This window comes from Falco cherrug, chromosome 17 (genome assembly GCF_023634085.1).
Source record: "Falco cherrug isolate bFalChe1 chromosome 17, bFalChe1.pri, whole genome shotgun sequence".
Classification (NCBI taxonomy): Eukaryota; Metazoa; Chordata; class Aves; order Falconiformes; family Falconidae; genus Falco; species Falco cherrug.
Genome location: NC_073713.1, coordinates 828,808 through 852,205, shown reverse-complemented (window position 1 = coordinate 852,205; position 23,398 = coordinate 828,808). Strand labels below are relative to the sequence as shown.

At 44.3% G+C, this 23,398-nt stretch overlaps 2 protein-coding genes across 6 annotated transcripts in view; one reads left to right on the top strand and one right to left on the bottom strand.

The window, feature by feature from the left end:
* The first annotated feature begins 1,165 nt into the window (after nt 1-1,165).
* The window catches only part of ARHGEF12 (Rho guanine nucleotide exchange factor 12), an 83,226-nt gene continuing 60,993 nt past the window's right edge, over nt 1,166-23,398 (top strand). For 2 of the 5 annotated variants that reach the window (XM_027806764.2, XM_014280761.3), the window contains exon 1: nt 3,306-4,275. In XM_027806764.2, the coding sequence (XP_027662565.1) occupies nt 4,244-4,275 (32 nt within the window). In that variant the 5' untranslated portion in view covers nt 3,306-4,243. Of the gene's footprint in view, nt 1,689-3,305; nt 4,276-21,127; nt 21,149-23,398 lie in introns of those variants that run through there. The other 3 variants (XM_055695895.1, XM_055695897.1, XM_055695896.1) reach the window with 3 other exon arrangements.
* On the bottom strand, nt 1,576-3,983 carry LOC129734154 (basic proline-rich protein-like). The gene is made up of 2 exons (XM_055695902.1): nt 3,425-3,983; nt 1,576-3,313 (listed from the first exon to the last, which is right to left on the bottom strand). The coding sequence occupies exons 1-2, from the start codon at nt 3,981-3,983 to the stop codon at nt 2,397-2,399; spliced, it is 1,476 nt and encodes a 491-aa protein (XP_055551877.1). The 3' UTR covers nt 1,576-2,396.

Below are 23,398 nucleotides of genomic sequence, written 5' to 3'. Positions count from 1 at the left end.
GGTGCCGTACGCGGCGTTCCCAGCAGATGGCAAGAGCTCCTCGGTGAGCTCCGCGGCGAGCCTGGAGAGCTTCGGACTTTCTGCAAGGAACCCTCGGGGAAACCTTTCTCTGCCATCCCGCCTTCTCCGCAACCCCGTACAAGGCACCTCCAGGGACGTGCCCTTTTTGTGCCACCCTTTAAGGCAAAGAAGTTATATTTCGCAGGAGTCAACCTTTTGCTTCAGGGTCCTCCTTACCTGAGTTGCTCTGGATTGTGAAAAACGGGCTGTGGGGGACGTTGGTGCTTTGCCCTGGCGGCACGGACTGATGAACTTAGTACGCAGTTTCCACTTCTAGCATATATGTCTGTGTGTGGTACTCTATGTATATTCAAAGTGACGACTTCAGAGCTACCAAAACCCACCCCAACCTTTCAATTGGTACTGCGCAGTGTAACTGCTTATTGATTTCCCCTCCCCACCCCCCGGATTTCACATTGTGAAACTGCCTAGGCAGAAGTATCATAAATATGCATCCATATTAATGTAAATATGCAACCAGCTCCCAACCGAAAAAATCAGCATTTGCAGAAAAGAGAAGCAGTTACGGTTTCAGAATGTATTGAATATAGCTTCAAGCAAGGTATGGTCTTGCATGCCTAATGATGTATCTGATCCTGAGTTTCCAGAACCCTGTTTTCATCTCTTCCCAATGTTGAATTGTTTTATTAGTGCTTTTTCTTTTTAATAGTTGCATTAAACATTGAAATGTGAATGCAGCCCATTATGAGCAAGAGTTAATCTACTGAACCCCATGGCAGAAGTTTATGCTTCCTTTTTGTCACTGGTATAGTCTTGTGTGATGCTGCCTTTGACAATACTGAGCAAATTTTTGTCAGATGTTAATCACTGTCACTCCACTGAATTTTGCATCAATTCACTGCAGCAGTGGATAAGCTTCCTTCTCCTTCCCATATATATATATATATTTTTTTTTTAGGATTTCGTCCAGCTAATTGTTGTTGTCATTATGTTGTCATGCTCAATAAAATATAATTAAAGTAATAAAAAAGCATCAAGACCTAGCATGCAAATGCTGGGCCTGCCATGAAAAAGATCTCCCAGGAGTCTTCCTTTCTCAAGGCACAGAACTTGATGTTCCCCAAGTTAAAAGCAGGGAGGGCTTGACTGCAGAGGAGATGCACTAAAGAGATATATAATAAATGTGGATAGATATAGTTATTCATTCACTCCATTACCACTGGCCAATGTATTGCATACAGCTGCAGAATGAGAGGCACCTGTGGTTGCGTGCCATGCACTTCTCCCCCCCACCCCCCGGCCTTTTTTTTTTTCCCAAGCCTCTGTCTTCCTCAAAAGGAAATGAAAAGAGGAAGTATAAATGTCCTGCATATATATGTCAAGTATCACGTAGAAAATTATTTCATCCCATGCTTCCTCTCTTTGCAATGTACTTCATCAAAACGACAAATTCTTCAGACTATCAGTCTCCTGGCTTCCTGATTCATGCTCGCTTCACTCCAAGGGGGGGAAAAGCTGCATGTTGTGGAACAGCAGGGTCCTGACTATAGCTTCAAGCAAGGTACGGTCCTGCATGCTTAATGATGTATCTGGTCCCGAGTTTCCAGAACCCTGTTTTCCAGACTCTTTCCAAGTCCATTGTCCTGGCCTTGAAGAAGTATATCAAGGTAAGATTAATTAAAGGGAGGGAGGATGGTGTCCTGTATGATTTGGATTAGCTAATAAGATTATTTTGGTCTGTTGGCGTGTGGCAGGAAAGACTGATGTTCCACAAGTCCCTCTGCACTAGGAGGCCAGGTATTCATGCCCACCTTCCCTGGCAGTGGAGCTGTCCTGCTTTCTATTCCACTCCCGTGGAGCTCATGAGCTTTAATTCCTGGTGACATGAAGCACAGTAGCATGGAATGTTCCTGAAGTTCTAGCATATAGATATTATTCCATCTTATTTATCCCCTTGTGCTGGCAACGAGATTTTGGGATTAGGTAACGTGCCTAAAACTCAGCTTCTGATCTCTTATGGCTTGCTTTGTGCTGTTTGTGCACTGTCAGGAACAGGCTCTGCTGTTGAAATGTGTGTGGAATCGAGATGGGCCTTTCTCTCCAAAGCTGTGTCCTACGGGGCACAGATGGCAGGGAGCTAGAGCAATGTACCAGCAAGGATGGGTTTCTCTAGAGAGCTGTGGCTGAGGAGGGGAAAATCCACCCATGCTGAAATTTGAATGTCCGTATATTGTATGTTTAGCAGGTATGGTAAGGGGCAGCAGTCTACGTCGCTCACCTTTTCGTGTTGGAGGGGATTTTTTATGTTAAGTGGGGCAGGAACAGGCCCTGGGCCGCCCGTGTTCTGGGAAGGCTGCGATGTGCTCAGGGAGGGATCAGTGCTCGTTCTCATCTCGGGGTTTTGTCGACCTTCTGCGAGAAGAATCCCCGACGAAAGGCATGGTGGAAGTGCAGGGCCTCGGGATTCGGCACAGCGCTGTGGATGGTCGGGGTCTGCGGCGCAGGGGGCACTGCCTGAGCCCCTCAGCTGCGCGCCTGCGGCACCTCACTGCCTTAGTTTGCTCGTTACTTTCTTCCCGAGTTTCTTCGTTGTCGTACTTTCCACGCCGTGCGTGGGGAGGCACGGGCGCCCCTGCCCCCAGAGCCCGTACACCCCAAACCCGACGGCTGGTCGGGCCAGGGTGGCACATGGAGGGGACCGGCCCGGGCGGCGGGCCCGAGGGGAGGTCGCTGTGAATCCGTTCGGTGGGAAGCGAAGGCAGCACCCGCCGGCCTGCACACGGCTGAGGCCGGCCCGGCGGGTCCCCTGAGCGCCCGGGGGCCCGGCCCGGCCCCGCGTTCACCCCCCGGGGCCGGGGCAGGCCGCGGCCCGCTGGAGCCCCGCGGGGGGACCCCGGGCGGCGCGGGGGGGGGGGCCGCGGGGCTCGGCCCGGAGCGCCGGGTCTGGATGCGGAGCGGCGCCCGGTGCCGGGGGGGGCGAGGCGCCGGGCCTGGTGGGGCGGTGAGCCGATCCCCGCTCCCGGCCCGCTCCTGCGCCGAAGGGGAAGGCGAAGGACCGCGGGGCTGGGCAGGGCCGGGCCCGGCCGGCGCCGTGGCCGGGAGGGAGGAGCGGCGGCCTGCTGCCGACGGAGGGGTCGGCGGCGGCGGAAGGACACGGCGGGAGGGGCGGGGGCGGCGTGAGGCGGCCCGGAGGTGCAGCCCCCCCCCGGAGTGCGGGGGAGGGGAGAGCGCGGAGGCGGCCCGGCCCGGCCCGGCTCGGCGCAGGCTCCGCCGGGACGCGCGGCTCCCGCCTCTCAGCAGCGCAGCGGGGCCGGCGGCAGGGCCGCGTCGCCAGTGGTCGCCGCGGGACTTTGCCCTGAACCGGGCCGGAGCGAGCAGCGCGCAGGCCGGGGCCCGAGCGGACCGAGCCCTTCCGGGGGGGGGCCCTCGCCGGCCAGGCCGGGCCGCCGCGCCCCGCTGTAGCTCGGGCCAAAGCGGGACAGGCGGAGCGGCGGGGCATGGACCTGCAGGCCTAAGGGCGGCGGCGGGGCGGCCGCCCTGCCCGACCCCCCTGCGGGCGAGCCGGCGGGCGGGGGGTCGGGGCGGGCCGGCGGCGGGACATGGGCCCCAGCGCGGCCCTCGGGACACCGGCAGCGGGCAGGGCGCGCCGCCCGCCCCCCGCGGGCGAGAGGCCGTAAACAGCGGCGGGGAGGGGGCGCCCCGCGGCCGGCGGGCACCCCTCGGCCCGGGGGCGGTGGGCGTGCGGCCCCGGCGTGGGGAGCCCCGCCAGCAGCCGCCGGCGCCGGGGCTGCCCTCCGCGCTGGAGCTTCGCGCCGCAGAGGATCGCTGCCTTCGGAGGATTTTTCCTGCTCGGCAACGCGTTGTGTTCCCCCCGCCTGGGGGCCGAGGGAGCGTCGAGGGGCACGGCTGCTTTTGGTTGCTTTTTTGGCTTTTGTTTTGTTGTCGGAGTTGTTCCTGAACATCCCCCACGCCCCACTTCCGTGGTCTGGATATTCTGGGTGACTGCAAGAAGAGTTTCGGAGTTGTTCTGGATTCCCGCCCCCCCCCCCCCCCCCCCCCCCCCCCCCCGCCCTTGAACTGAATTTGTCCTCTGTGCATGCCTCTTCTGGACCAAGGCTGGATCCTGAACCTCAGTGCATGTGGGGGGCAAAGCCTCGTTAAATATTCCTGCAGTAATAGTAAAATGTAAATTGGATAATACGACTTCTTGCCAAAGGCTCCAATGAGTGGCACACAGTCCACAATCACGGACAGGTCAGTATAAAATGAGTTTTCTTCCTTTTTTTTTTTTTTTTTTTTTTCTTTTCTAAAGTCTAGGCTCTTCCCAGAGCTCGTGTACTTTGCATTCTGACGAGTGACAGCGGGACAGGCAGAATCAGAAAAGCGGGATTAAATCTGAATTTCTGGGAGTTGGTACATACCTACGGTGGTTGACTGTCAAGGCAAGTGGGTTAACTTTGAAACTGGAGTATTTCAAGTCCAACAGCTTTCAGGCCTGCCAGGCTGACTTTGTACGATCTAGAGGTTGCAATTCAGCTTCCCGGATGGGTTGGTGCTGGGAGGAACACCAAAAGCAACTGCTCCTGCCAGAAGTTAAAGCAAGAGGAGTGACAAGACTGTAGGATACAGCTGGAGCCTGAACTCAAAAACCGTGCAGAGGATGCCCTTGCTTCTCTTTAGGTCAAGCATTGTAGCCTTCCAAAGAGAGGTCACTTCAGGTGAGGGCAGGAAGGATAGTTGATGAGCAGGAATGTCTGCTGGCGTCTACACTACCTTAGCAGTAATCTGTTCCATGCTTTAGATACCTGCTCAAGCCTCTGGGCTTCTCTGCAGGTGCTGCCATGTGCATTTCATTAGCAGTCTGGGGTTCTTGCGCTTGTACTGGGATGCTTCAGAGACAGAGGAAGAAGAACATGTATTTTCTATTGTAAGAAAAAAAATCAAGTAGGAAACCTCTTACATGCTTTTTAGGCAGAAGTATGGAGTAAGTGTCTTCAGGCTCTTTTGAAGAGAGGAAGAGATACCTTTTTTTACATTTGTAAGCTGAAGAAACTTCTACTATGTGTTTTGTTATATTCTCCTTAATTGTGCACGTTGAGTAGTTAAGGTGTGAATGTGTGTGTTGAAGGCCTCGCTAGCCTTTCATGACCGATATGGCCAGTTCTGGCACAGGAGAGAAGCCAGGGCTGGGGCAGGTTGGCGATGCTTATGGGTGCTCGAGGTTACCTTTTAGACTCGAGGTACAGGCAGGAAAGAGAGCAAGTGTAGTTCTCGCTTACACTTAGTCCTTTTCATGGTTCCACAGGTCTTAACAGACAGTACAGTGCCTGAGCGGCGTGAAAGAGCTCTTGTACAGCTCAGAACCACCTATGGTTTGTGTTTATGACTGTGCTGTTCATGGAGTACTAAGTCTTTGAAATGAATTGTGTAGCATGTACTAGCAGAATTGGTGACAGAAGAAAGCCAATGTTTTTTTTCTTTTGCACTGTGTGTGCAAAAATAAATCTCTATTTAATGACATTAAAATAGACTATTTAAAAAAATTATTTCTAGTAGTTAAAAAAAATATGTCCTGGTCCATGCAACCCTGTGTCACAGGACGCACTTCTTCTGTACCAGACAAGACGGTGACAGTAAACAGAAGGTGGTGTTTCAGTGGCTTTGTGAGAATTTTGTCACGTACTTGAGAGGGTATGTCTTATGGCAGGTTGGGCGATATCAAAAGGAATGATAGGATTTTCATACCAAGAAGCAGTTGAGTGATGCATGGAAAGGAAAAGCATGAGGACAGGGAATTTAATTTGCTTCTTAGTAAAACAAAATACTTTCCGTTATTGAATTGGAACAGCCTAATTGAAAATGTGGCAGAGACAAAAGATGTCGCGTTTCCTTTTGCTTTCAGTGGTGGCAAGAGGATGTTTCTGTTTGGTGTGCCATTAAGGTTTTGGTTCAAAAGACTTTTAATGTCAGGTAAGGAGCTGTCTTCATAACCCTGGCAGTCGGAAGCTTTCTGGCAGCAGGGTTGTGTGACGATTGGGGGAGCGCGGGGAAGCAGGGAAGCCTTGCCACAGCCCTTCGCCTCTGGCCTGCAGGAAGCCCAGCTCTGGGGCTGCAAAGGGAATTCTGGCGGTGTGGCCCATCTATTCCCCAGCCAAACCTTTCAGCAGAACGCTGGATGATGTGGCAGTGGTGCGTGTTATTAGCATGTGGATGTCTGGAGCAAGGCCCCTCCTTTTTATCGGCAGCGTTGTGCAGGATCTGGAGATGGGGTGGGTTTTGGTCACTGTTGTCCTAGCAGTTGTGTTGGTGAAAAGCTTGCTTTCCCGTTAGGCCCAAGAAGCCTCTGCATTGCCTCTTTAAATCCAGCTCCTAAGCTTGGAATGTAAAACAGGTGCACTATAAATAAACTTGATGCTTCTAGTGTCATTACACCTACATGCTATAAATTGTACGACGTGTTCAATTCTCTCTGTATTTGTCGGTGCCCTTCCTCGGTGGGACCGAGTTGGGAACTGTCTTAAAACAGAAAAACCCAGCTTGCATCTTGTGCCCAGTGGCATTGTGAATATAACAGGGTAGCATGGGCCTGCATTTTTCTCTGTTAGCTTTACATATGTGTAGCTGCTTAAAGCCCTGTTACAGGCAGCAAATATTTACTTTTGTATCCCTTCAGTTTAAGATAGTAATCATACCGAGTGTTTTGATAGCTGTTTGACATTTCCCTTGTCCAGGCTGAACTCGTCCCATCCTTTACATGTTTTATGTCTTTTACGTTCTTGTTGATGTCATGTATGACATTAATGTATATGTAAATCAGAAGGAATGTATGAATGGCCATTTCTAGTGCTGTTCGGTAGCCAGTATGATAAATGATGTTTTCATTAAGCCCCCTCCTTTTTTTTTCCTGCCCTTTTTTTTTTTCTCATAATACTTCCCTGCCCCTCACCCTGAAAGTTCAATGGATTTTAGTGTCTGAGACTATGCTGAAATACAGTCGTGCCAGTTCATATCTCATACATCTGGGGTAATTTTCTCTGTGGACCAAACCTTAACCCTTTTCATTTTGATGCAGGTTATGCTTCATCGCCGAGTTGAACAGCTGAGCTGTTATCCAGCTGGCTAACAAAGCAACATCGTTTTCTTCTAGTGTCTTAAGACTGGAGGGAAGTGAATGCCTGGGGAAATGGGGGAATACCAGGTATTAAACAAAAAGGCATAACAGATGTTAAGACTTCTGAGAACGTAATGACTGTTCAGCAACCTTACTGAGGAAGCATCTGATACATCCCGTTCCCAGTCAGCTACTCAGCATTTGGAGAAACGAGTAAAGGGTGCTAGCAGAAAAAAAAGATTTTCTCGTAATACTTGAGGTTTAGAAATACATAAGCAAAAAGTGCCCCAGGATAGCCATGATGCACTACATGGCTTCTGATGCTATGAGAGAGCCAGAACTTAAAGCCAGTGACATTTACTTCCTCTTCTTTCTTTGGGGATGTTCTTTTACTTTGTCAGCTGCTTCTTTTCATATCCTGTTGCCCAGTGGACCATACCACACAATCTTCAGAAGCCTTACTGCTCTGCCACTTCACGTTTGTAAACATTTATACCCTTTTAATTTAATTCTCTTAGCTATACTGTATTTGTTTAGAGGCCTCCTCAGGTGGCATTTATCTTGCTTGACTTAGTAAGTTTTTGAGGTAGACATCTCTATCTGAGCTGGCCATCAAGATTGCCTTTATAGTTAGTGGAAGAAACTGGGCACATCTAGGGGACCATTGATTATCCTGAAGTAGGTATCTGAAATTGGTCAGGTGAATGAATGATAAGATGCCTGCTTTTCTTCATCCAGCTCTGGATTTAGATGAGATTTGCCACACTTTCAAACCTGAAAATTTCTGTTCTTGTTCTTCCTCAAATTCCTGTCTAGTTACTAGTGCTAGGTTGGATTTTTTTTGCTGGGTATTGTTTTGGGCTGTCAGCGTGAGGATTTTGGAAGGGGGAGACTGGGCTACAGGGACTATCTAAAGCTTTGGGACCCCACTCTGGGTAGGGTATGTTAGAGGAGGTGGTTTTCCGTTTCTTCTGTGGGACTGCACATGAGTGTGCCAGCGTGCACTCACTTCTGAGCTCTTCTGGCCCAGCCACACTTGGGCAGGCCGGCTGGCTTCCAGCCTTGCTCTGTTCTGCCGTTTGTGGCAGGCAGCACATGGCTGAGCGAGGTAGGGGTTTTATTCTTTGCAAGGACATACTGGGGCTGGGATGAAATTCGGCCATTTGCAGGCTCTGGTTGGCCACTGAAGGATGATCAGAACTCTGCTGTATCCTGTTATGACACTAAAGAAACATTTGTATGCTATTAATTCTTTTTTTTTTTTCTCATCGTTAACTTTATTTTTCTTCCTGTAACCATTCCAAACATGCTGCAGAGTTGAGCAATTGCACAGCTACAGAACATGCTTTATGTTTCTGTCTGTTTAATAAAGCACGATAAAAGAATGGAGGCTCTTTCTGCTTTTGCAGTACCTTGTTGAGGAACCGATGACTCTTCCTATGCAGTTGCTTGCAAATGAGTTTTATTTATAACAGTGCTGTAGTTTCTGTTGCTATGATTGGAAAATAGGAGAGGTAGAATTTACACATAATTACCTTTGAGAGGTTTTAATTCCTGATTTGCTCCTGACTTGGTACTAAAATAGACCCTAATTGTTTCTTATCTGCTTAGATGCACTTTCTCTGTCTTTGGCTGTTTGTAAGTCCCTGTAGTAACTGGGATTTCTTTAACTGCCCTTAGTGTTATTGAGTAGCTAGATGTTGTTATCATGCATTTTATTTAATTAGTAGAGTTTGTAAGATCTAATATTTATGAAAAGTTGGCTGCAGCACAATGTCTGTTTCTGTGGGCTAAAAAGTGTAATAGTCATTGAGGTAAGTTGCCTTGTGCTTTCCATCATTGTGCCTTCACTATGTTTGCAAATAAGCAGTTGACACAGTCTGTGCATAAATTCATTTTTTATTTTGCTTTTATTGAAGCTGTCAGAAGAGAGTACTGTCCGTGATGTTTACTATTGGCTAGGAAGCAAATGCTGCCAGTTCATGCTGCATAGTTTATTAGGGTTTTTACTGGAGACAGAAGTTGAGGTGAGCTTGATTTTCAAGTTTTGAATAGAGCTGTGGGCGTCATGATTATTTGGGTGGAGGCAGGAATGATATTTCATCTGTTAGCCCAATTGTATAATTCTCCCTGTGCACATAACTCCTATTATGGCATTTATTATTGTTTCAAATGGGTAGAGTAGGCATGGCACTGGGATGTATGCTACTTCAATTTTATACTTTTAAAAATCTTGTCTAGCTCCGCAGGAGTCAGGGTGTGATACATTTAGCAGCAAAAAATACTCGTCAGAGCTAGTTTTGAAAAGCCTAGAGGGTGTGCAGGACTGCATGAAAAGTCTGGAGAAACGGCCTGGTGATAATGTGAGCTCTTCAGATACCATTCCTGTCCAAGGGATATCCACAGGGGCCTCGTCACGTGAAACACAGAAACCCTTCTGCCAGGTGGTGAGGCCTCTGCGTTTCCCAGCCTGATACAGCCTGTTCTGCGGAGAACTCTTTGACTTACCACGGTAGTGTTTGAGTGCTGATCTGCACTGACACCACTAATTACTGTCACATACGGGTTGTCCTTTTTGGTGTTGTGCCCCTCCCCTTTCTGCCTGTGGACAATTGTTGGCGCATTGGAGTTCTTAAAGATCACCGTTCTGTTTCGGTTTGTTAATGCCTGCTGCTGCCCTGTTTAGAGATGTCTGAGAAGAAATGTGCATCTTACCCTTGGAGCAGAAGTTGCTGAGGTCACTGGTGAGCTTTGTGGTATTCATTTTTGAACTTCTCAGACCAATCTTTATAGAACTGACTTCTGTATTGATGAGCATGACCCATAGCGTAGAAGAGTTTCTTGGTCCTTAAGGGTGGCAGCATTGATCACGGTCCTCCTGCTGGAAGTCAAAGTAATCTTCTGTTTACTCTTGGAACTATTCTGTATCATGTTGTGAAGGTAGTGATTTAGGCACTGAAGATTATTTGGCAGTCCATCTGAAGGCAGTATGCAGCATTCGTGTATTTGCCTGGGGAAAGTGGTGCAGACACCTGTACCAGTTACTTTGCATATTTCATGACTATATCCCAAGATCTTTTGATTATTTCAAGAAGGGGGGTGGGGTGGGTGGGTGGGGGATGTCTCCTAGTGGATTTGTGCCTTAAGCATTTTGTGTGAATCTGGTTCAGTGAGTAGCTTCGATGCCTGCTTCTGTTTCCTTGCTTTCCCAAGAAACTTTGGAGTCTAATTAACAGGATTTTTGGCATTAACTGTTTTTTTCCCCATTTTTTCCACAGTGTTCTGGATAGCATTGTTGGCCTGTCATGGTTACAACCGTCAACCCCCACCCCAGCCAGCCCAGTGCTATAGCTTGTAGTTGTGCAAAGTATCTCAAAGAGGAGCAGTGTTTGCCTTGGTCTGGAGGCTGAATTCTCCACTTAAACCTCTAGGTGATCCTTCTGGGTCACCGGAGAAGTATGTTGGCTGTGCTGCTTGAAAGATAAGCTTGGGCTCTTGCTTTCAAGGCTTTATCCACCAGGTTTCTCATTGAATGCCTCTTCCTTCCCTCTGAAAATCAGCAGTAGGAGACTTATTAATGAATCCCATTTGTATTAGCTTTGAGTTTCTAGACTGGGTGATCTGAGTTGTTAATAAAAATTATTTTGTAATAATTACAAATTACAAATTACAAATGCTTATTGTAGCATTCCTAAGGCTCTGCAAATATTCCTCTGCATAAGCACTCTCCCTTCTTTCACTCTAGTCCTGATATTTTATCTGCTTTGAGATAACTAGATCTTTCTTGTGTAATGAATGCCAATAGCACTAAGAGAAAATAGACTTGAACGCATACTTTCTGGTAGGTGATGCTATGCTATGTTCTGTGGCCCTGTTCTGGGTAATTACTAGGTTTAAAGAACAGAAGTGTTAGTTCATGTCTCAGCTTGATTAAACTAAGGGTCAGGAGCCTGGATGTAGATAATGTCTTAACATCAGAAGAGAGGGCTCAGAATAAGGACGGGGGAAGCAGTAGCAAATTGATTAGTAAAATGAAAAAGGATGTAAAATGTGCGGTGTTTGATTAAGAATGTACAAGGGATAAAATACAAGGCAGGATACATACAGAATAGGAACAGCACACTTAGAAAAAGACAGGAAAAAACAAGGTTTACTCACTTTTCTTTTAAAAGAAAACATTTAAAAATAAATATATTAAAAATGACAGGAAAAAGCAGTGTCCTTATGCTTCAAATGTAAGCATAAGTATAAATAGTAAAAACAAAACAAACAATGTTCAGACTGTGACATTCACAAATGGTCTACTAAACATCACTTGTGCTTTGTTATTACCCTGCATCCTTTCCTTGAGTATTTTCAGTATTGGGTCTATTTCATTTCTCGGAGCAATGAACAGGAACCCTTTCTTGCATAGTTGCACCATTTAGCAAAGTCTGATGGTAAATAAGAAGCATTGCTGTTTACATTTGCTGGCAAAGGCTTAAATGTTATCTGCCTGGCTATTTTAAGCTTTGTTTTGACAACACTGAAACTTCTGGGCTCTGTGATGTCGGTTGGTAAAGTGCTTTATTAAATTGCTCTGGCACTGGAAAAGCAAATGAACAGTGTGCTTCCTGAGGCTGAATACCTGAGGTGGAAAGGATCCTAAGGCAGGGCACGTGAGTTCCAGTACTTGGAATAATTTGGTTGTAATCTGTCTGGATCATGGTCATATTAGCTACTTGGATCCTGACAAACGTCCTGCTGAAGATAGGTGGTGTTTCTTGCAGGACTGGCACGCTAACAGTCTGTGCTGTCTGGCACATGGCACTTGGGTCTCAGTTCATTTAAGGGTTCAGAAAAACTAAACGTTTTATCACCACGGCACAGGGCTATGTAAAAGATGGACTGAACTGTGTGTATTGAGCAAAAGGGCCTCTTTTGGTGGCTATGAAGAAGTTGCGGTGCTGGTGCTGGAAACCTAAGGGAGAATCCTTGGGTTCTGGGAGTTCTTGGTTGCTCTCAGATGGCACAAGAAGCGTATGTGCAAGGGCAAGACTTGAACTGATCTCTCTCTGCTCTTGAGCTCCTGAAATATGTATTGGGAGCTCCTGAAATATGTATTGGAAGGCTTCAGAGATATTGGTGGAAATATTACTCCTGTCCAGGTGCTGTTCCTCCTGAAAACCCTAAGTAGCAGCACAACTGTTCTTATTTGAGAAGCTCATGTTGAATTTATTTGCAGACGGTGAATCCTGGTTTGTGGTATCACAGGCAATCACTTTACCGAGAGCGTGGGTGACTTCCCAAGATGAACTAGTAACCTGTGAAGAGTTGGATACTCTTTTGTGGAGTCCTGAGTGAGCTGTAGTGCTGGGAGGGGGCTGGAAAGCTTAGGTGGGACCTGGATTAACCTGAGCGAGCATTTCCCAGTCTGGAGGAAAAGGCCCATCTATTTAATAAAGCACTAGACTGATCCAAGACAGGTATGGGATTCTGAGTCCGCCACTCCCATAAACATACAAGCTTCAACCTGTAGGCTTACCTAAAGTATCTGATGGCTGCTTGGAAGTCTTTTTACCCTGTTATGATAGTGGCTGTTAGCGTAGCTTATTGGCAGCACATCAGACAAGGCGTCTCCTCTCAGCACTCAACACTGGTGCACAGAGGCACCACTGCATGCTTCTGTTGTGCCCAGATGCAGAAGAATATTCTGATGTGTAGGGACTAAGATCAAAGCCACCAGAAAAGTGTTGGAAAAAAGGAGAAAAGAGGAGAATCGAAGGAGAGAAGTTATAATGAGCGAGGAGAAAAAGGAAATAGGAAAAGGCTGCAATGTAAGACATGAAAGTCAATAGGAAATGAGCGAGAGGGAGAGAAATGGGAGAGGTGGTGGCAACTGCCAGATAGGAGAGAGGTTTCCTGTCTGCCAGTGGTTTCTGAAGGCAAACATCAGCCACAAGGGACAAAGTAAGACCTGCTAGTGTAAGGCAAAAACCCCTGACAAGCCAAGGCTACAACTGTGTTTTCTGTGGAGGACTGAACATGTGTGCTTGGTGTCTGGGAGTACCTGTCTATTTCTTGAGGAGGCTGTGCAAATACTGTTCAGGACTGGGAAACTCTTCCAGCAGTTGTAATGCCTTCTAAAATTTTGCTCTGCTTTGAGTGGGAGCAAGTCCCATGTTGACAGTATTTGAGCCATGATGATGATTCCTTTTCTTTTGTTAAGTAGCTTTCAAAGTTGGTGCTTGCAAGAAAATAGTGTGGTTTTCTGATCTGTGTCGATAATTTCTTCTGCATTCTGAGAAATTACTGTGATGTCCCAAATTAAGCAGTGACTTCAACCCAAAAGCAAGCTGTTCTTCTCAAGTTGTTTCTGGTTTTAAGAGAGTGATTTTCACTGCTGCAGACTGGTGTATAGCCATCAGACCTGAGTTAGGTAGGCAGCATCATAACAACTTTGAAAAGATACTCAGGGGGAACTGTAGTAGAGAGAAGGGAGTGAATTTATGTGAACTTCCTAAATGCGTGTGTGTGTGAACGATGGTTTATCAGAAATACTTCTGTGTCAAGGATAAAAGCTCTTAGCTTAGAGATCTCATAGTGATGAACTGCAGCTCTCAAGTTGGCAATTTGTTCTTGCTGTCTGTTTAGAGAGACAAAATGATAGGTTGTGGTTTGCCCTGCGTAGTCCCTGTGGTTTCAGTAGCGGAAGTGGTTCATGTGGGTGCAGATCTGATCTTAGCAAACCAACAAGCTCAATAATTTTGGCTGGTGAAGGTGGTATGGGGATACTGCAGAGAGAGCCGTTTGCAATTGTTGTGGGATTTTCTTTGTTGTAAGGATGCGTCAAAGTCTGTAGGGCACTGGTAGTATGAATACCTTTGTTGCCGACTTCTTCTCTACCCTTGAGTTACAGTAGAACCTTCAGCAGTAAAATAAAATATCTTGTAATAGTTCAGAAATGGATACATGATCTTGAAGAACTGTGCTCTGTGTCTGGTTTAGTTGCTTCAGTGGTGGGTGCCTTCACGTGCAAGTTTGATAATATTTACTCAGTGGTTGGTAGGTATAAAGTTGCCAAGCACTGCAGCCCTTTCAGGCCTAAGTTTGACACTCGGGCATGTCAGGTCCCTGAAGTTACGTAAAATGTTCAGCCCACTCACACTATGGAAATTGTTGTGGGAATAAACCCCCTTAATACTGGGGGACGGAGGGGGGGAAAAAAAAAAAAAAAAGAGGCAGGCAAGTACACTTCTGTGTTCTTCCAGCGTGGAAAGATGTAGGAATGTTGGTGATAGCTTTAAATGCTAGTGTGTTGTTTATTTTGGATGTTAACCAGTGCAACTTCAACTGTATGTATTGCATAGCAAACCTTGACCTCCTCTCCCTTTTCCTTTTAGTAGACTTATTATCAGGTTTTGCACTCATCAGTGAGACATTAACTATATTTTTTGGTGTCTGCACCTGTTCACCCATGCTTCTGACTCCCCTTTCGTAAGTGGGGTATCTGGCTGTGCTCTGCCCCTAGTGATCCAGATGCACAGTCCCTGGTTTCGGCCAGGAAGACACTTCTTTCCTGGTAGCGTGAAAGGTGCTTGCCTGGCTGTGAGATCCAGCAAGGAGGGAAGAGTTGCTGTGTGCTGATGGTGGCTTGTTTTGACAGTTAGCACCAGCCTGACTGGAGGAGGCTCGTTCTCACAGCAGAGCTCCTGGATCACGTGTAAAGCAGAAGCAGATAATTAAGCTTAGCTGCACGGGGGAGAGGAAATAGCCTTGCAACAGGTTCGAGTTTTGGGCAGCCTGCAGATCTAAATCCTCTTGCTGGAATCCAGCCAGATGGAGAGAACCTGCTCCTTTCGCCCTAGCTTTTTTTTTTTTTAAAAAATTTATTTATTTTTTTTTTTTTTAAATCATCGTGGCTCTGTGGCTACTGGGAGGTAGCTTCACTGAGCCTGCTTGCTTACTGCAATGACAACAACATCACAGGAGCTCGGAGTGCGCTGAGAATCTTGCTCCATCTGTTGCTTTTTGTGTACGGAGAAAATGGCTCCTTCAGGTCTATAATATGCTTCTTGGAATATTGATGGGTTTTGATCAGTTGTTGGATCAGCTTCAGAAACTTGAAGTGTATTCCACCAAAACAAGTTGTTTCCCTGGTTTTATTGGGAAGTGAGAACGTATTTTTCCCAAAATAAAGTGTTCGTTTAGAGAGTGTGTAGGGATTGAATTTTTCTTTTCCTTTTTTCTTTTAAATGAAATACCTTTTAGATCAAAACTGCAATTAGCCCCAAAAGAATGATTTCCACAGTTAGATCAAGAGGAAAAAAATAACAAAGAACATGCAAATAATGAGGTGGGGTTTGGGTGTGGGTTTTTTTGTGTGTGTGTTTTTGGTTTTTTTTTTTTAATTAATTTCTAATTGATTGTGAGGACAGGCACAGAGGGACTCTGGACACTTCAAACAAAGACTGTTCCGTTCAGGGACCTTGTTTATTTAAATCCCCATGTGAAATCTCTTCATCTTCTTCTCAAAGTTGTATTTGGATCAGTTTGCTGTGGTAGTAAATTTTGAAATACAGTGATTAGCTGTATGGCAATGAGAAGCCTACTCAAATATCTGGGACCCAAAAATGGAAAGCTTGTTTCCTGTGGGATTTTCAGAAGTTCTTTCTCAGTCAGGCTAAAGCTAGTAGTATTCCTGAAGGTGGTCGCATGCTCTGAGAATCCACGAGTGCTGTATCCTCCCTTTGTCTCCGTTACCTCTCCAGCTGTGTGTGCACTGGCTGGAGATGTCAGGCTGCATGAATCTGGCACGGGAATAACAGATCTGTGGGGCAGCCCTTTGTCAGTGACAAACACTTTGGCTGTCACTGGGGCCCCAGGATCTCTTTCTCAATGGCAGTCGATCGAGTTCAGTTGCATGATAACACGCAGGAAGAAATGCTCAGTAGCAAGTAAATTTTGTCTTGTAAGATTGCGAGCTGCCTGTACTTCTGCTCCGCCTCCCTCTTTTCCATCATGTGGAGATGTTTGCTTTAAATTAAAGCACTTCTGTTGGCATCCTGGTGGTTTCCATGCTGCAGTGGTCTGATTACATATATTCCATTTCAGAACCCCAGGCAGAAAATACCTTGGGAGAAATTGCCTTACTGTGGGCCGTTAACAAGTTTAAAGAAAACTATTATTTCTAATACTGGTTCAGTGCACTGAGAACTGATGTTTTGCCGGTGACCAGTGCTTAATTTTTATATTTACAAGTTTCTTGCATGTGTGGTGACTTGAATCATCTCAGTTACTTAAACTCAGCTGTTGGTTATGGTGATAATGCAACGTTTTGTTTAGTCCTGTGAGAGTGTTTGGCTGTTGACAGCTGCTGATGGGTAGTAATCATGTTAATACAGTACAGTGGAAATTGGAGAGGGAGGTCTGTATATGGTGTTTGGAGCATGCTTTGATACAACATTGAGGGAGTTCTGGTTTCTTGCAAGCATGGATGACTCTCAGATCTAGCTGATAAGAACAAGTATAATAAAGTTTCTGTAGGTAAGCTGTGTGCATGCTCTGCTTAAATGGAAATTATAATACTTAATTTTGTATATTTGATGATCAAGTGTTATCTGAAAAGCAGCTGCAATTACGGTGTTAAAATTTGCCTGGTTTTAGCACCATTCCCCCTCCAGAGGCTAATGCAGGAAGTGTCTCGAAGCTGCAGCAGTACTCGGCTTGTGAGCAAATATGAAAAACTTCAGATGAATCAGCTGCCAGGCCCCACCAAAGTGCTGGCCTGCCCCTTTGAGGAAACATACCGTCATAATTACACGGGTATAACTAGCTGTGTGGACGCTCATCCTTTGGAATTTCAAAGTAAGAGGCAAATGCGCTGTTGCAGTTACAATGGTAAAGCATTCTGGCAAGATCTAAAATCTTCTTTTTCTCCCTGCCCGTCTCCTGACCCTTTGCAGGGCTCCAGCGGTGTGCTTTAGGCGTGATGGTTGGTGTGAAGCGGGGAGATGGAGAGCCCTGGAAAAGACTGTTGATTATGCATTGGCTTGAGGGCAAAGGAGAAATTGTCAATAGGACAGACTCTGAAATAAAATTAATTCTGGGGGAGGTAACTCAAACTGATATTTGGCTCATAGTCAATGTCTGGAAACACTGTGGACTCTAAATATCGGTGGTTGTATGTTCCTTGTCTCACTGAAGTGATGAGAGAATGGAAGTACGTTCTAGTGTGTTAAAGAAATGGATTTCTGCATTTTCAGAGGCTGGGGCTGTGAATACAGGTATTGCGACCTTGCATGTTTGTTTGCCCCCACCCCACGTTTAGAATTTGGGAGTGTAAGGCTACAGATGTGTAATACAGTAACAGTAAATCCAGTGCTGGCTGACTTACGGGGTCAACATTTTGTTGCAGTTCATGTCCTTTTTTTAAATTATTATTATTTTTTTTAAAATTTGTATTGTATTGTAGAGCTGGGGCAGGATGAAGTCTATGGTGAGTTGTGAATGACCTGCAAAATCCTTTGGAAAGAATAAGTTCAGCTTGCCCCCCTGACCCTGGTTCTTAATATATAAGCAGTTGGTAAAGTTTTTTAGGCCTGAAAGTATTTATTGCTGAAAATTTTCAGCAATAGAGTGTACCATAACTAGGTATTGAGTGCTAAACCCATGTTATTGTTCTTGTGTTTTTACCTCTTTGAATTATGACACAGTTTAAATAACTATGTTCAGCAGTTTGCTATGAATGAAGTAGATTTTATCTTAGAAAATGGAGTATCCCTGTTCTCATTTTTCTCTCTTTTCAATTTGTCAACTATACAATAATTACTTTTCTCTCTCGTTTAGTATGCTGGTTTGGCATTGATTCAAGCTTTAATTTAGTGACTGGAATAAATACTGTGTTTCAGAGCTGTTTTGGGGGCCTTTTTTTTCATTACAGGCTTACTGGAATCGGTTGAACTTAATTCAATGACAGGATAAGCAAAAATGTGTTTAGATAGGCTGTTCTGAAATGTTTAATGCCTTCTAAAATTGTTCGTGGTAAAAGATCAAGGAAGGAAACAGTATGACCTTTTAAATGAAGCTCCATATATCCCATTTTCCTACGCCAGAAGTCAGCCCAGACAATGAGACTGAAAGAATTAGGGTTCTCTTTCATAAAGGATCTTTCACTTTTTGCTTTTACAGATAGGTATTTTTCTTTATTGCATCACAGATGTAGCAGACTTTACAGCTGTCTTTTAATCAGTTTCCATATTTGTACCAGAACTTTCTTATTTTAATAACTGTCTGTAAAAAATTGTTCAGTAGCATATTGTGTGTCACAGTGGAAAATGATGGGTCCTTCTGTAATTTTTTCTTGGGTTATCAGATACTTTATTTCAGTAATAGCTATTACTAGTAAATGCGTGCAATTAACAATTGTGCTTAAAGTTTTGACGACTTCACTATTTTCTTTTTTTGAAGTTTTTTTTTTTTTTTTTTTCCCAAGCACTGCATTCTGCTTAGGGTTAATGCAGCCATGCATTAAAAACGGACAGATGTGATTCAGTCTTGTAGTGATTGACTCTGTAAAGTAGGTTGCCGGTCTAATCCTAACTTGTGCTGATACGTGCTTTTTAGTCAGCTGGCTGGAGCCTGGAAGGTGGGTTTTGTGCAGAGCAGAGCTAGAGGACTTGTATGGTGAATCATTCAGTGAGGTACATAATAAATTGGGTTGTATCACAAGCAGTAGAGAGCTGTTATATTTTCTTGTCCTCTACCCCTGCATTTGTGTTTTCTCAGCCTGCTCAGTTTATCAGTTTCTTTCATGTCTAAATCATCCTTTCCTCTGTGGGTAGTACTTCTCTGGAGCTTGTCCCACATTTGATTTGACCTCCTCTTGTTTCTTCTATGACAGTTTTCAATTTGAATTTTGCCTGGCACTCTACACGTGCTGTCTGTTGAGTTTCACATAGTGACTGCTAAAGCTGTCAACTAATAATGTACTTTAAAAATGGAGCTATTTTTTAGGGGGTTCTCATCTGGTATTTGGGATTCTAAAAGCATTTGGTTAACTCTTGTGTAGCAAAATGCTCTGAAACCCAAAAGCTTGCAGGTCTTTTGGCTTACTTGCATGTGCGTTGCTAGCACTCACTTTAACTTTCCTTCCCAAAGATGTTGTGTATGCCAAGTCTCTGTAACATGGTTTCTGTACCTCACGGGGTGCCATGCAGACTTCTCTTACTAATCTTTTAAAAGAGGAATTATGGTACTAATTTAAGATAGAGTGGCTTAGTACTGGTCAGATAATCTGGATAGTATTTCTACTTCGGCAATTGTTGATCTACTTTTTTACTGCAAAAATAATTTCCTGTTTCTGTACCTCGGTTTCCTATTTTTCAAACTAAGTTCCAGTGATTTAAGGAATGTTTCTAAGGACCTGAAATAATGAAGTGTTTGTATATGTGAAGCAGTGGTTTTGCAAAATTACTACTTTATCTGACGTAAGCTCTCTTTAAATTGTCTATTCTGACTTGCAGAGATTGCTAAGGGGAAGCTTCTGTATCTTTAACTTCCACTGACTATTATGTAATGCAACATACTTTGGATACTCAAATGAAATATTAACTCATTTGTTCATCAAGTTGTCTTCTGTTTTTCCATAAAGCATGGCCAAAGTAGGCAAACAGAAGATTTCTTAGTTGTATGCTGCTTGTGAGTTGTTGCTATTTCAGGCCAATAAAAGTACATGAAGATACGGAGGCTTCACAGTGCTGGGAAGGGGGAGCGTACCCGCTGTGCTGTGTCGGTCTGCACAGCTCTGCGCAAGGCAGGAAGGAATTGCCTGCAGGCGATGGAACAAGTGTGTGGATGACAGCTGCAGGTCAGGCAACGTTTGGGTGCTGCTGCTGTCAGAAACTGCATTGAAGGATCAGTATCAGTTCTGTAAAGGCAGAAGGTCAAAGACCAAGATGTGTCTAAAGCAAAAATAAAATGGACGTCGCTTGAATATAAGGCAGCATAGCAAAGAGGGGAAAAAAAAAAAAAAGGAAGACTTTATAGTTCTCTTGACAAGAAAGAAGTATCATTGTGAATGAAATATGAGAGTTCTGACCTTTTTGTGGAGGGGAAAATAAAAAAGAAATTGGTCATACTTTTCTTAAAGTAAACTTTACTGGAGTTCAATGTCTCTAACATTTTTGTGACTTCTAGGTAGGTATCTACATTCTGAGTAAAGGCCCACTGTTTTTGTACTTGAAAACACTCAGATGTGTCTAAAAGATGCAGGTAATCTAGTGGACTCTGTATTCTTGCAGGATCTTGCTGAAATATGTCAGATTTCTTGCATATCTTCTTGTCTGTACTTCTATATTTACAATCTCTTTCTCTCTCTCAGAAAAACCCCCAAACAAAACATAGCAGCCTTTTGCTAGTTCCTGTTCATTTGAGATGCATGGTATGGATTTTGTTGCTTTATATAAAAGATAGGAGGAATTAACATCCTGAGCCCACCAAATGAAAGAGGCAGGTTGAGGGTCAGTGCTCATAACATACGGATTTATAAAGTATTTAGATACTCTGATGGGGGATCTGGACAGCCCTTCTGCCTATCAGTTATGATTTTAGGGGCTAAGGAAGTGCATTGGCAAGCTTTTTGTATATTGATGTGATGTGTTGTAATGTTAGGGATTAATTGATTAAAAATGCATGTATCCATCTATCCCATATCCTGTGTCTGAACTAAATCCTTTTCCAAGAATAGGTTTCTTCATCCATGCCTCTTAGAACTTCCCAAAAATTGTGAGCGAGGTTCAGCCTCTTCAGCTAAGTTGCAAACAGGATGCTCAGTGTGTTGAAGCCTTAGGTTTTGTTACAGAAACTCAGCCAGCAGTGGTAGTGATCAGATGTGCAGCTCTTGCTGCTCCATGGATACTTTTTTTTTTTTTTTCCACAGGGGTGTGGACTCCATTCCTTGGGGACCATTTTGCTTCCGCTGTATGGAGCTCTGGGAAGCTGTTCTTTTCCCATGCCTGGCTCCTTATTGGGGTAAAGGTCTGTGAATTCACATAAATATTTACCATATCCCAGCCTGACCAGCTGAGAGCTGCTAATACTGTTATTGAACAAGAAGAGCATTGCTTATGTTGCTTGCAGGGTGTGTGGTTTGTGTACAGGCAAGCACTGAAGCATTCCTTAATCAATAGAGAGTGTGAGGGAGGGAGCAGGGACCAAAACTGCGGTTACTTGGCAAAGAATGATAGAACAAGGAGATATGAAAATTCTGGGAAATGAAACCTGAAATATACAGGCTTGTAACTTGTGTGGTATTTTAGCAGCTTTAACTTAATTGTCTTATGTTTTATTACACGTTTTCTAGAAGGACGAAGAAATGGGGCTAAATGAGGAGTTAGCTACTTATTCTTTTACCATCTTTCCTATGTTCTTAGGAGAGAGTTCTTTTTAAATGATGTGGAAAGTGGCATCTCTTGTCTATGTCTTCTTTCATTATCTTCCTTCTCTGCTGTTGTCCAGGACTGTAGAAATCCCTGTAGATTTAAAATAGTGATGCTACATTTACAGTTCTAGCCATATCTTGGCTATCTCTGATTTCTTCTAAAAAACTGGTTGCACCAGACTTTCTTGCTTTTTTTGATCACAGATTTTTTTTTTTCTCCTCCAAATTGTTTTCTTATGTCCTGTGGCTGAGAGAGTACTGAGGGAAGGAAATCTGGGAAATCAGAGTAGGAAGCAAGATATAAGCTTCCATTCCTGAATCTTTCTTGTTTTTACACTATTTCCTGGCAGCTGCATCAGTTTGTACTTGAAACGAATGCATTGTGTTGCTTTTCCCCCAAAGCTGTAGATAAAATATAAATAAAAATTAATACTGTAAAAAATTGTAAGTTTATTATGTGCTTAAGCAAAAAAACTACAGCCAACAATTAAGTCTTACATAACCGGTCTGTGTAGTTCTGCAGTGGTCATACTGGATCAGTTATTCCTATACTCTTCCCTATCCTAAGTAAGAAAGAGGACTTTGTCTAAAGTTGTGATGCATGCCGCCTTTGTGACATTTTGAGTCAGGGCTTAATAGGCTTCAAAAGGTGGTTGGCGCTTTAGGAAGCAATGTTTTTTCCGAAATTCAGTATTTCAGGAAAGAAGCAACCTGCAGAACTGGCCCTGTTTACTTACACCAGTCCATCGTATAGTTTTTACAGTGTAAAAGAAGCCTTAGACCAAGAAATGAACAAATTCAGTGTTGGCTGCAAGAGTTCGTTCTCGTAATAGTTCTCCAAAAGTGCTGTTGCTGCGCCCTGTGCTTAAATCCTTTTTCTTTGATACTTTTCCTGATAGACTGAAATTTCACTTGGATTCTTCAAAGTGGTTTTGACTTTGTTATAACGAAGAGAAGGCTGCAATATCTATTTCTGAAGCTTTTAAGATTGTTTCATGGTAACAACACTTTTCTTTTCCCAAGTGTTGATGCCAATTAGAGAGTTTTTATGTTTAAGGGGATTGAAAATATGCCTTCTGAGATAAAGGCATGACACCTGCCTTCAAGCATATTCCTGTTGTATTTCTCCATTTCTTCATTGACCTGAATTATTTCAAGTTAAATATTTTACATGCAAATTTCAAAAAGCAAGCACTCTGCTCAGAGGAATTTCAGTTTTGCAAGGACATAATATGTATTACTCTGCAATGTTGTAGATATTTGTTCTTAGTGATTGTAAAGCAACTTACAGATCTTAAATGTGTGGTATTTCCCTGCAATAGGGAATGCATTGAAGGGAAAACTGAGGCACACAGCTAGGGAATGTGAATATCTGTGGAGGGGAGCAGAGCTAGCTCTGACCATCCCTTCCAGGGTCTGCTTGTTGGAGTGCATTGTTTGGACCGCTGCAGTTGGTGAGAGAGTGCTCTGCGTAATGAAGGAAATGGGAAACAGCAAAAATTTTGTTTTAAGCAAAATATAGTTTACTAAAGTAAGGCATATTGGCCTGCTTGCATTGTTTCATTGACATGTCACTTAAGGGTAAGGAGCGTTAGGGAGAAGAATTAGGGAAGACTTGATTTTAAAATGTAATCCAGGTTTTAAAATGTCTCTGTTTTGACACCCTCATTTTCGTTAGCAGTGGCTGTTTGGTGCACGTGATTCTCATTCGGGCATGAACAAACTGGATATGAAGCTGTGCTCTGGGATTTGCAACGAGTTTTCCCTCGCTTCCTTAACTCTTTGTGATTTCATGTTTGCTTAAAAAAAATGCCCGTTCATTTTTTTCTTTTTTCCTGTGTTTTGGG